The sequence below is a fragment of the Mastomys coucha genome, unplaced genomic scaffold, assembly GCF_008632895.1.
Source record: "Mastomys coucha isolate ucsf_1 unplaced genomic scaffold, UCSF_Mcou_1 pScaffold23, whole genome shotgun sequence".
NCBI classification, from domain to species: Eukaryota; Metazoa; Chordata; class Mammalia; order Rodentia; family Muridae; genus Mastomys; species Mastomys coucha.
The window spans coordinates 57770650-57784222 of record NW_022196906.1 but is presented as its reverse complement, the minus strand read 5'-3'; the positions used below and the strand labels follow the sequence as shown (position 1 = coordinate 57784222).

The 13573-nt window shown below is 41.2% G+C and overlaps 1 protein-coding gene across 8 annotated transcripts in view; it reads left to right on the top strand.

The window, feature by feature from the left end:
- Positions 1–13573, top strand: part of Map2k5 (mitogen-activated protein kinase kinase 5) — a 215282-nt gene that overhangs the window by 45004 nt on the left and 156705 nt on the right. For all 8 annotated transcript variants that reach the window (XM_031343241.1, XM_031343240.1, XM_031343239.1 and 5 more), the window contains 2 exons: positions 317–365; positions 7914–7978. In XM_031343241.1, coding sequence (XP_031199101.1) covers positions 317–365; positions 7914–7978 — 114 coding nt within the window. The remainder of the gene's footprint in view (positions 1–316; positions 366–7913; positions 7979–13573) is intronic.

Below are 13573 nucleotides of genomic sequence, written 5' to 3'. Positions count from 1 at the left end.
ATTATTATTATTATTATTATTATTATTATTATTATTAATTGTTAGACAAGTTCTCATATAGCTAGAGTGGCCCCCAACTCCTGATGTAGCTAAGGATGACCTTGAACTGCTTGCTGTTCCTCTTGTTTCTTGGAATTGCCCGTGTGTGCCAGCCACCACACTTTGTCTAGTAGTGAGGATCAACCCTGGGGCTTGATTGTGTGCTAGGCAAGCAATCTGCCTGCCACCTGAGCCATCCTCACCCCTTGGTCTGGAATTTGCAGTGGTATTGAGAGGTGTTGGTGACCTTGCCACTGACAGTGTCATTCCTTTGCAGCTTGAAGAAGTCCTCAGCTGAACTGAGAAAGATACTGGCCAACGGCCAGGTAGGTACTGTTGCATACTAAACTTAAGAGTAGCCCTCTGTTGCTGTCCAAGTGTAGCCATAGTGTTAAATGATGAGGAGTCTGCACATTCCTTCTTGTCATAAATGAATGCCTAAGCTTAATTTGATTGGCAGAACAATCTACAGCACATTTTTCAACCTGAGCTAATAGGTTTCACTCCCAGCAGATTGAGGCACTGTGCACACAACCACACTGCCATCTCAGTTTTAAAAAGTTAATCAGTTCTGAACAAGTCCTCATCCCTCCGGTGGCTGACAGGGTCCTGTGTTTTGAAGTGACTGTTTCTTTAATTATCTCTGGGGACAAAGGAGAAAACTGTGACTTTCCAGCCTTAGCTTCTCTTTTGTCCAGAGACCAGTATTGGCTTTTATGGGGACTGAAGTCAGACCATGACACATGTGTCCCTGGGCTTCAGGGAACCTTGGTTTACCTTGTTTGTTGGGCCATCTGAAACTGAATGACCTAACCCAGCCAGGGAAGGACAAACAGGCCTGTGAGCCACAGATTTTTCACTAATTTTAATTCAAGTAAATGGACACTTGTGAAATAGTATAGTACTTTTAAACATTCACTGGTAAATGAAGCTCCCTACAGGGGCTGCAATTCCTCAGTAGCAACATAAATGCGTTTTCATGTTTGTTACAGTGAAGCCCTTTGATAGCCTTGCAGGCAGCGCCTGTCCATTGCGATCAAGCCTGCCTATTAGGCTCTATTGACTGAGACATCTGTGTCACTGCAAATAAAAGACTCTTATTGATTTTCTTAACTGCTGTTCACTTCCGTCCATGTTTCGAAGGCTGAGATCTTAATTATCTCAGATGCTTATTCAGTGCCTTCACACGCTGACCTCTCCAAGCCTCGTTGGCATTTCATGAATCAAAGACTTGTAGTGCTGCATGTCAAGAGGACAAAGAGGGGTCCTCATGCGTGTCCTTTAATAGCACCTGTAACATTGTGCCTAATAGATGTGTGCCCCAAAACAGGACTTGTGGAAGAACTTCTGGAAGCCTGGCACACAATTTTTTGAATAGTTACAAAAAATTGAGTTGATCTGGTTCTGACAGGCTGTCAGTCAGTGTGGGTGAACGCTAGTCCTTAAATGCTCCATGTATGGTGGAAGAGAATCTGGCATAGTGTTGATTGTGTGTCTAATTCTGGTAGTCTCAAATTCTGCAGTAGGCTGTGCTTGCTAGGGATCAAGCCCAGCTCCTCACACATTCTGAGCTGGCGCTATACCCTGTAAGTGTTAGCATTTACATACAACAGTTACCTTGAAGCACCAAAGGCTTGCTTAGACTAAGGACTGCCCTGTCTTCCCTGTGCCTGGCAAATGTGCATCAGTATGAGCAAAAGCCGAGACCCTGAGCCCAGGCCACGTACAGACACATGTTCAGCCTGCTTGCACTCTAGTTACTAATTACAATTTATGGACAAGTCCCTCATGGTTTCCAGCTGTAAAATATATTTCAAAATAGACATAAATTAAGAAGTTTTAACTACATTATTCAACCTAGGCAGTGGAGAACAAGTAGCCTGTCATACAGTCTTCTTTCCTAAATGAAAAACGCTTCATGTTCTCTTGTGCTCACGCACACACACAAGCACGCACACACACAAGCATGCATGCACCTAATCAGCATTCTGAAATGCCCCTTGTGTTTTAATGACAAATAGAGCCCCACAAATATCAGAATGGTGTCAGTTATGAGGGTCTCTGCAGTGGAGATCGGCACAGCAATGGTTTTTGACACTTAAATATTGTTTATTGCTTTCTCTTGGGAATGTGCTAACCCCACAGTAAACAACGTAGCAGGTTTTTTTTCTTTTTCTTTTTAAGGGTAAGCTTATCTTATGTTTACTTTTGCTCAAAAATAAATCAGTGAAATAAATAAATAAAACTGACAGACAAGCGTATTGCTCCACCTTAAGCTTTCAGAACACCTGCTTGTCCTAGGTCCTCCCTAGTTGCTGCAGAGTAACTAACTGAGGGTGAGATTGTAGTGAAGTAATGTGGGTGGCGTGGGCATCGGTAAATCTCGGGGCTGAACACTGACACCATTTGCTCTGGAAGGTGTAAGTCACATTTAACGATACTTGAACACTTGAGTGTAGTTTTATTTTAGTGGTTTAAGCTCTCAAGCATTAATAATGATTTGCCTTCCCACTAGCCTCCATTTAGATTTCATAAGGAATTCATATTAATCATTAACAGAAAGGGACATGATTCTTCAAGATAATCAAATATTGACAGGTTAGAAATAGCTTTCTGCCTGGGTTCATTGATATAGGTTATGTGATATAAATATTTATTTCTTTTCTGTCACTCAGAGTAAATGCCACCAATTGATTCAGCATTGATAGAGTGTCAACAGTTCATAAGAAACATTTGACTGGCTTGTGTTTTCCGATTAGTCTCTGCTCTATAAAGTGGGATTTACTAAATCTCCCCAATTGTCTGCTCATAGAGTGTGACGCCTTCTGAAACCATTATTGCTTCGATTTGTGAAGCAGAAGTCCCATGCTAGGACTCAGTTCTGTCAGGCCTTTACATATAAAATAGGATTAATTGAGCATTTTTATTTTAATGATTTATAAGCGATGCATACTTATTCTCTTTAACACAGGCAGACAATAAACAAAGAACATATTCTTTGCTAGTCCATAATTAAATTACATTTTGCTGTCCCCCTTAATTTCATCAATATGTTAAATCAAGAACCACTTAAAAGTTTACCTTTTGTCTTTGGTGCAGAGCTGTTCTTTTCTTGTTAACACTCTTAGGTGGGAGATTCCAGTTCTCCAGCTTAATAATAAATAAATCAAAAGATATTTGGGGCCTGTCTGATTGAGTCCTATGAACCCGACTCTGTGCAGTACTTTTGGAGTATGTTTTCCCCACTCAGAGTCCAGTGTGGCACTGTCTGTCTGATGTTGGCCCTGGGTTTGAAACTTCCTGGAAAGAACCCCAGAGGGTCAATTCAGAGGGTTTATAAAATAGCCAGTTGTCACTCTACAGACCTGTGACTTCTACCTCAGTGTCTCTAAAATGCTTTCTCTTCCTTTTGTTTTTTGTTTTTGTAGAGTGACTATAGTTCCTGCTCCTGGTAAACCCAGGTTAACACTCCGAGAAGTCATACTGGCCGGTCCCTTTCCTGCCACACCTTTGTTGCTTTTAGAACTTCAGATGCCTTTAGAAAACTTCCTAACGCAGGGACAGGAGGAATCTGCTGTAAAAAACGATCTTTAAAACCCAGTCATCCCCAGCACAGTACACTCAGCTCCCTTGTGAAGACTGAGGCAGAAATGAAGCTACAGCAGAATCCCACTTCCTGTCCAGACACAGCTGGACCTCAGTGCCTGCTGATGGCCCTGCTGCCTTCTCACACCTGCTTCTCTTTAAGCAGAATGGAGGAACCACCAGTCATTTGCTTTCCTGTTTGTGGATATGTAGTGACTCCTGGGCTTTTTCTTCCTCTTCTCTCATATCTGTTATTTTGCTGCCGCTTTGCATTTTACAGTTAAAACAAGGAAAATCATTTATAATTAAAAGCTAGCATCTTTATTGAATTAAGAAAAAACAATCTCACATCTGTACAGTTTGAAAACTATGTGAGATGTGTGTGAAAAGTAGTGCATGACATTATGCACACACATAGAAGTCAAAGATTGGCTGAACTGTCTTCCTCTATTGCTGACCATTTTATTTTTTGAGACAGGGTCTTTCACTGAACCAAGGCTTTGCTGTTTTGGTTAGCTTGCTAGCAAACTGAAGATCACCTGCCTCTGCCCCCTGGCCCTGAGGCTACAGGTGTATGCATACATGCCCCATTTCCATAAGTGCTGAAGATATGAACTCATGTCCACATGCTTACATAGCAAGCATTTTGCCAACCAGCCATCTCTTTAGTACTTGAGCTACACGTTTTGTTTTTAAATTTCCTTTCTTAGAAATAAATGAAATTCTCTTTGACAATTGCGTTTCGGTCAGTGGTTTGTCTGTGTGTGCACAGTGACTATCTGCAGTCAGTGTCCCCACACTGTACCAGAGACAGCTTGCTGATGTTGAACTAGAGTACTGATTGACAAGTTATAAAGTGACCTGGGTTAAATGGTCCTAAAATGCTATAGAACTGTGCTTGTATGATACTCGGTCCTAACTACCCTAGTCACATGAATCCCTCTGTAGGCTTAGGAGTCCTACCTCCAATTCTTAGTAAATACAATTTCTGTGCTTCATTTTGAAAAGTTCATTTAATGTACTTACTAATTATAAATGACAAAATGCTATTAGCTGTTTTTTTTATAGTTTTATATCATGTATGAAATCTTCAAGCTGTTTTCCTTTAATTTAGTTCATGTACTTGGCTTCAGTAACCTTTGTTTTTTACATGATATGATAGCCATGTGCCTGCAGTCCCAGACTTAGGGGACTGAGGCCAGGGGTGGAGCGGAAGAAAAACAATAGCCAAAAAAACTAAACCAAACAAAATAACAAAAAAGCCAAACCCATTTGACCTTTCATGACACTGTCTCCTAAAACAAGCAAATGAAGCTTGTACTTTAAAAAAATAGGATATGCTATAATAGAAACCTCATAAGCAAACAAAAGAGGAATCTGATAGACATATGTACATAGGTATTATTTATTGAGACAGGGTCTTTTTTTTTTTTTAGGTTTTTCGAGGCAGGGTTTTTCTGTGTAGCCCTGGCTGTCCTGGAACTCACTCTGTAGACCAGGCTGGCCTTGAACTCAGAAATCTGCCTGCCTCTGCCTCCCAAGTGCTGGGATTAAAGGCGTGCGCCACCACCGCCCAGCTGAGACAGGGTCTTACTATATAGCCTTGGATAGCCTCTAAGTCATTATGTAAACCAGGCTGGCCTCAAACTCACAGTGATCCTCCTGCCTTTTCCTCCTTACTCCTGGTACTAAAGGAGTGTCCCACCCTGCCTGGCTGTTTTATTTATCTTCATTTGTGTGTATGCCTGCTTGTCTGTATGTACTCCATTTGCATGCAGTACCCACAGAGGCCAGAAAAGAGAGCATCAGATTCTTCTGGACTTGGAGGACTAGGTGATCATGGGCCTCCCCGTGTGGGTTTAGGAATAGAATCCATGTCCTCTGTATGAGCGGCAGGTATTCTTAACCACTGAGCCACCTCTCCAGCCATTGGTAGTTTATATTTAATATTACAAAAAGAGAAAAGAAAAGAAATACCATCAATTCATTTGCTGGGCAAAGACTTGCATACCTTGAAACAGCTTAGATCATTCCATATGGATGTAGTCTTTTAAAGGAACACATTCTTTGAGCCTACAATTCAGAACCACCACTTCTATGTTTATGATCTTGCATAATCTTCCTTACTATCTGGGGACTCTTAACTTCATCTTAATTTTTAACACTCACTCATATACACATGCAACATCAGGCTTTGCCTCCCCTCCACTTCCCACCCACCTATAATATGGCCACACTATTCCTAATGAGGCTGATATGATATGATATGATATATGCCACTCCTCTTTTGTGAGTACTGTTGTAATAGGTGTAAATGGTGTAAACACCCATACCTTGCCCTTTGCCTGTGGGGAGGACTTGATCACAACTGTCTGTCCTCGCAGAGCCCGGAGCCTCTGTGGTCTATGCCTACTTCCCAAGTGCCCTTTTATCTCAGTGCCGCAAATTCAGAATTTGTGGACTTGACTAAGTGAAATTCCTCTCTCCTAGAAATTTACTTGGAGCCACAGTGAGAATGTATCTTGTTAGGCAAGTTAATGGTGCAAATTAGTTTGTTGGAGGCATGCTTAGATTACCTAGAGGAATGCTCTCAGGGAATTGGCTTGGTAGCGGTCCGTACCTGCCAGTAGACACTGCTGTTTATGAACCCTTCATCAATCAAAGCGAAGCAAGTGGCAGTCCTGCTGGCGTAGCATCTCAGCTCACTTCCTGGGCTGCTGTTCCTAATGCTGTTGGAAAAGGTGCCATTTAAGTCCAGAGTAATGTGGCTTTCTTTCCTTCATGCCACATGTTTTCTACAGGGTAAAATATCATTTTATTACATTAGTGGTTTAAAGGTCATGGAGAACCGAATTTTCCTCAAATAGAGAAGCAGTTGGCAATTTTTCCACTGACCTTAAATATTGCAATTAGCTGATTGTAAATTGCATCAATCAGGTTGTACAACAATTAAATCTGGTGCTGAATTGACCCTTACACAGGAGTCTGTCGATACTCTTTTAGGAACTGGCAAAATGGCTTGGCAGGGAAGCTGCCGCTTTTGCTTGCACCACACACTTAATTATCACAGTCCTCTGAAGCTTCAACTGCAGAAATGCATAGAAGAAAACTATTTCCCTTGATAAATGTAGCCCCTGCTTTATTCAGTTGGTGAGAGTTTAGAACAGAGCAAATATTTAAAGCTTTACCATAATAATGGTCCAAAAGCAAACTATTATTTTCCAAGTGATATTGAATTAAGGACTCCATCCATTTTCTGCCCAATGCAAGGCAATGCAATTCCCTGGAAATTGATTTTTTTTCAGGGCTTACTTTCCTCAAGCCTTAGCTATATGGAAAACAATACCTTTATTAAGTCTATTTGGTGAATAAAGTTGGCAGTTAATTTTTATGCAACTGTACCAGTGCCAAAAGAATTACTGAATATATCAAATGGAGTCTGATTAACCTTAAAATTATTTGATTAATGATTATTTAGGGGGTACCTTAAAGACTTGAAACCATTACTTTGTGGGTGCTAACACAGCTTACCTGCCAGATACAATTACAAAGAAGAGTTGTGTTCTTGGTGTAAGTTTTGTAGAATTAGAAAACATGGTGTCTTGTACATTAAGTTACAGGAGTGGCATTAGTTGATATTACACACACGCTCAATGTATTCTCTGTAGGCCTGGGATTTGCCATTTACCAATCAGCATAATTTGACTTCTACTCAGCTTTTGCTATGTACTAATTTATTGTTTGTAAAGAAAAGTTCTTTCTACTCCAAAAAAATGATAAACATTTAGTTAATTTGTTCAGTGTTAATTATAGGATCACCAGAGGAGTTTTCAGGGGCTGGTTTATTTACACTGCATGCATAGATTACACACACACACACACACACACACACACACACACACACACACACACACACGTGTCCCGAGCTTGGCTTTATCCTCTGTGTATTGCTGCTTGGCATTAGTTCTGTGCCATGCTGGAGACCATTCTCCTATCAGTACCTCTGACCTGACCCTTCTCAGCTATGTTATATCATTCCATTTTGACACCTTTTATCAAACTTTAATGAAATGACCCAGGCAAACAAATTGTCATTAAACTTTCCATCACTTTGTCCCTTGGTATCGTCTTTTATAAATTGGACAGCAAATGTTGTATTGATCCTCTCGTTCTTGCAGCTGAACTTGGAATGACCCAGCCTGCTTGTTGTTTATGGCCCAGAGTTGCTTTCCTTGACATTTCCATCCGCAGCATGACACCCTTTTTGTTTTTCTTTCTTTCCTGTGGAGATGAATGAACAAGACATACGGTATCGAGACACCCTTGGTCATGGCAACGGAGGCACAGTCTACAAGTGAGTAGTCATTCTGTCTAAACTTTCTGTTTACTTCACCAAGTGCTGGGGACCCAGGCCCCTCATAGCAAAGGTTTACACAGCACCACTGCTTAGATTTTATTTCCACTTTTGACACCAGAATTCAGCAAGGCAGCTTCTATTTTCTCGGGAATTGCCTGAAAATGCATTTATATTGCCTTTTTAATATTTCTGAGTCTGCATCTCTCCTGGGTGGGTGGTTCCTAGTCCACCATTAGCAAGTGTGCCTTTTTCCTGGTCTGAAGTTTAGCGTGTGTTCTCCTTTGCTCTGTAACACCATTACTGATTACTATGTTTTTGAAACTTGTTCTCACCTTGTGCTGTTCCCTCACCTGTTTACAGTTATGCCCAGTGGATGCCAAACTTTATAAATGCCATTGCTGTGTCCTGTGTTGACACTGTTATTAAAAAGCTTCTTCCTGTTGTGCTTCCTTCCCTCTCCTGCCCCCACCACCCGAGCGAATCCCTACACACGCTGATGAATATGTTAAGTTAGAAAGCTCTCCCAAATTCCAGTTGCAGCGATCTTACCCTAAAGGATTGTTCATTTTCATATTAAAAAATGCTAAGCATAAAAACCAGCTCTCTCGACAGGGAAGTCCTCTCACGGCAGTGCAAAGTTTAAACTACATAATGTAATATGTGGCACTTAATAGTCTGCAGTGGTGTATGAAAAATATTCCACTGGGAATTAACAAATCCATCCTCTGTAAGAAAGCCCTCAGGGTAACAGAGCTTTCCTCCACACACACCAGCCCCCCACTGCATTGGGCTGTGCTTTGACCGTAGCTACTATAATATTAAAAATAATTGGGGTTATAAAAGAATTAATTTGTATTCTGATTGGGTCCTTGTGAGCCCAGTACATCCTTGTGTACTGATGCTGCCTTGGCATGGAACTGGACATGGACTGAAGAAGTCCTTCAAGTCATCTGATCTAGTCACCCCCCCAGGCTCAGTCCCCCAGGTGCAGCCAGGCTGTGAGTTCTCCCCCAAAACATAGGTCTTTAAGAACTTAAGCCAGGCTTGGCATCATATGCACACCCTCAATCCTAACACTCAGGAGCCAGGGGCACATGGGTTTTTGTGAGTTCTAGGCCAGCCTGGTCTATATAACAAGTTCTTGGAAAACCAGAGATGCAGTGAAACCCTGTCTCACCATCAACAAAACCAAAACAAACAAACCAATAAAATCCTCTTTAGTTATCCTGGTCCTCAGGATGCTGGGGCAAGCGGTTGTCAGAAATCTGATGTCAGCATGAGCTTAATGATGTGTTAATGGCCGGCACATGCAGCAGTGTGTGGCCATGACTCAAAAAAAGATTTAAAATAAAATAAAAACAAAAGAAGATAATGTATGTTCATCTTTTAGATTATTTTTCCTATAGATAGTTTAATAAGATGTATTGTTAGTCTGAAAGTAAGTCCTGCCACAGTTAGAATCAGAGACAAATTTGCTTTGGGCTGGAATTGAACCCAGATCCGAGGGTTTCTGGGAGCTGTACCTTCAGTACAGATGTTAAAAATTTAATCATCTCTATAATTGTAATATGAAAATAAAAAAGAAAGGACTGTACAGGGAAGTGTAAATAACCTACCCAGTCCCCCAAAGGACGGTTACAACATGAAATTACATTACTTTCGTTTCAAAAATATTTTTAATCATGATGAAATATAAAACATATTATTATAACCATCTTATATAATTTTTTTTTAAGGCAGGGTTTTACTGTGTAGCCCTGACTAGCCTGGATCTTGTTACTCAGACCAGGATAGCTTAGAACTCACAGAGACCCATCTGCCTCAGCCTGCTGTGTGCTGGGATTAAGAGCATGAACCACCATGCCTGGCTTTGTAATCATTTTAATGTGTGGTGTAGTGGCTTTTAGTGCACTCCCATTCAGAAGGTGGTGTCAGCCCCTCTGCCGTCTGCAGAACTCTACTACTCAATATCCTGTCTTCCCTCTTATACTTGTTTTTAGCTACAAAGCTGGGCTAGAAATCCTCTTACTGGGACAGGCATGTCCAAGGGACATTTCAAATGTCTGTACCACAGACCTTTTTAGCTGCCTGCCATTGTCAGCTTCTCCTAAGGGTTCACTTAGCTGCCGTTGTCCACACTCACCATGACTGTCACTGAGACTGTTACTGTTTGGACAGTGTTTGCTTCTGGAAGGTGAGGGCAGTGTCTTGAGGGTGGACTACTTTAATTAGTAGATTTCCCATAAGAATCTCCCAGGATCCTATTGCCTACACAGTTCTGTTATGTGTATATTTTGTTTTGAAATTGGATCTTACCACATGGCCATGGTCCTAAATTCTCCGGTCCAGGCAATCCTTTTGCCGTAGCTTCCTGAATATGGATGTGTATCACTGCAGTTGGTCCCTATCTAGTTCTTAAGGATAGTGTGAAGATACCCAAAACCACTGTGGTCTGTGGTTGCAATGTCCTTGTAACCCTGGCTTTCAGTTCTCCACAGAGCAGAGCTACAGTCATCAAGAGCTCAGAGCCCACTTTACTGAAGTCTTTAAGGAACTTTGTTCAATGTGCTGGGATTTGGGTTCTCTCACACCAAGTTTACTTTAATAGTCTGTACTATAAAAATTGTGAGTTTCTTTTTTTTTTTTTTCAGAAAAAAATGATTATGTTAGGGGCTATGCTACATAAACTAGATGAAGAAAATATTGGGGAATCCACTCATTGGTAACAAAACTGCCTAATGGGTCTGTTTAATTTTTTTTCCTTTGTATAATAAAGCTACTAAGTGTGTATCTGAAGCCCAATCTTTCAGTCTTTTCGCTTCGCTTGCTGGGACATTGTAAATTTCAAGCGAGGTAGTGCCTTGTGGAGCTGCAATGTATCTCATTTAATAGTTGGCACATTTTCGTCTTCTCGGTCTGGATACTTTGCTCAACTGGCAGTATATAAGCTGGCCGTAGACATCTGGGCCCGGTGGTAGTGTGGATTCTGTGCCCTGTCCTGTTCTGAGCCATTCTCTGTGTTTACCTAAGCAGGTGGTTTTAGTTGGTATTTTCTGCATTACTAATTTGAATCATAAAAGAAGTTGAGATTTGAAGTATAGCCTAAGTGTAGCAAGAAGGCAAGTTTGGGGAAAGAATATGGGTTCATTTTCATTACTCCCTTACCCCAAGGCCCGTGTCTGAGAAACAATGTTTTTACAGGAAAGACAGATTTTATTTCCTGATTCATAATGTACTTCAAAAATTGTGTGGATATAGCAGGCAGTTATGTGTTGTAGTTAAGTATGCTGTAGTTAAGTATGCCCCATGTGAATCAACAATTTGTATATAGTTTCCTACCTCAGCCTTTCCATCTGTAGAGTGGGGATAATAATAGTACCTGTCCTTTCAGATTGCTGCACATTTAAATGAGATGATCCACAGAATGCTGAGCCCTTGGCTGGCACCTTCCATGGTGGCTGTTGGTAATGATAGTACTGACAGTGGACACTGCTTAAATCCTCATTTTCTGCCCCTTTGTGGCCATGGGGAAACAGCTGTAAAAACAATCTCAGAATCATCTTTGGACTCAGTTAGCTTGAAGAGGTCTTCACTATGCTGCACATTATATTTCTTTCTAATTATCCCACAAATAAAACATTATATCATATTATCACAATTTGCTTTTCTGAATGCTTCACAGTATTTTCCCATGTGTCACAATTTGTTTCAGGTTGTCCCAGGTTGTATAGTGTGCACCTGTTGTGCCACTGGGAGTGAGCCAGCTCCTGTTTGTTTAGTCGTTCTTTGGCCAAGCCAGAGCTCCAGGCAGTGGCTCCTTGTCTTTCTTTTTTCCCTTCTGCACTTTTCCTTAGGCAGCGCTGTTTCTCAAGGTCACACCGTGTCTCCTGTGTTCTCTTGTGTGTCCTAGTATCCCAGGAGCAGTGTAACGGACTGAATGCTGAAGTAAGAATGGGGGCAGCGGGGGGGGGGGGGCTTTCAATCAAGTTCTGTACTTGCCCCCTTCCCTGTCTCTCCAGCTTCAGAGGTTGCGTAATACATTCAGAACATTTGCCTAGCAGGGGTCTTCCCAGGCTAAGGAGATCTATGCAGTGAGTAGTTCTCTTGTAGGTGGTAAGACTTTGATGACCTAGCCAACTAGTCCATGTCCCCTTCTCTTGGATAGTGTGTGACATTGAAACCTGAGTGGTTAGCAGGCACAGTAGCTATGGACACACCCTCTGCTTCCAGGGCCACTCAGGGTCTGCTTTGGAGCCACAGTCTTGGGGATCACACTGGGCTGCCTGTTAGGTAACAGTCTCTCAACTCACCAGAGGCTCATCATTTCCAGTTTTTTGTTTGTCTGTTTTCTAATGCAAATTCTTTAAGCTAAGTCTTAGATTGATCATGAGTTCCAGTTTCTGGGTATTAGAAATCAGTAGTGAATTTTCTATATCCAGTTCCTTCCTAGGGTTCAGTGAAGAATCCAGTCTGCATGTGAGTAAAATTTTCAGTGATGCAATAGGTGGCATATATTCCACCCAGATGGTGTTTAAAGGATTGAATATTTATCATTGTTTAAGATTTTTCTCAGGGCTGGAGAGATAGCTCAGCAGTTAAGAGCACTGACTGTTCTTCCAGAGGTACTGAGTTCAATTCTCAGCAACCACATGGTGGCTCACAACCATCTGTAATGGGATCCAATGCACTCTACTAGTATGTGTCTGAAGACAGCTGCACTGTACTCACATAAATAAAAAATAAATAAATAAATGTTTAAAAAAAGATTTTTATCTAGAGAAAATAAGAAGAGTAATTCTCAAAGGGTTGGTTTCTATTGTCTCATTTACTTTTAGTGATATTCATTAGGCACTAGGCTGGGAACAGTTCTTGGAGGGAGTAGCAAAGATTATATGAATTTCTAAGTCTTCTTTTGCCCCTGTGATATGACTATAAGACCAACTAAAATAAATATGTGCTTAGAAGCTGGGATTCTAATAGATCGTTATGGTAATGTTGTTTATTTATTGAAAAATAGAATCTCTGATGGGCAGTTGCTTAAAATACATGAAAATACATGTTACCTAATTAAATGCTGTTTAGTAGGCAAAGTATCTCAAAACCAGAGGATTCCTGAAAACATGGCAGAACTGGCCTTGATGGTGAGAACGCAGTCAGTGCTGAGGGCACTGTCCCGACTGGCAACAGACCATAGGCATGAATGGTCTGACGTGATACTGCAATCATCTAGAGTAGTGGTTCTCAACCTATGGGCTGCTACCCCAATGACCCTTTCACAGAGTCATTATAATTTCACATATCAGATATCCCGCATGTCAGATACTTACATTATGATTCCTAACAGTAGCAAAATTACAGTTAGGAAGTAGCAACGAAAATAATTTTGTGGTTGGGGGTCACCACAACATGTGGAACTGTGTTAAGAGTCACAGCGTTAAAAAGCTTGAGAGCCAGTGATGTAGAGTGTAAGTTGGAGGTATCTTTCACAGTATATGCACACTCTATTATGTCTTCATAACGGTAAAATTGCCTGAATGCATCCATTGTTGAGTGAGGCACTGAGGTTCACTCCAGTCGAGTTGACTACTACTG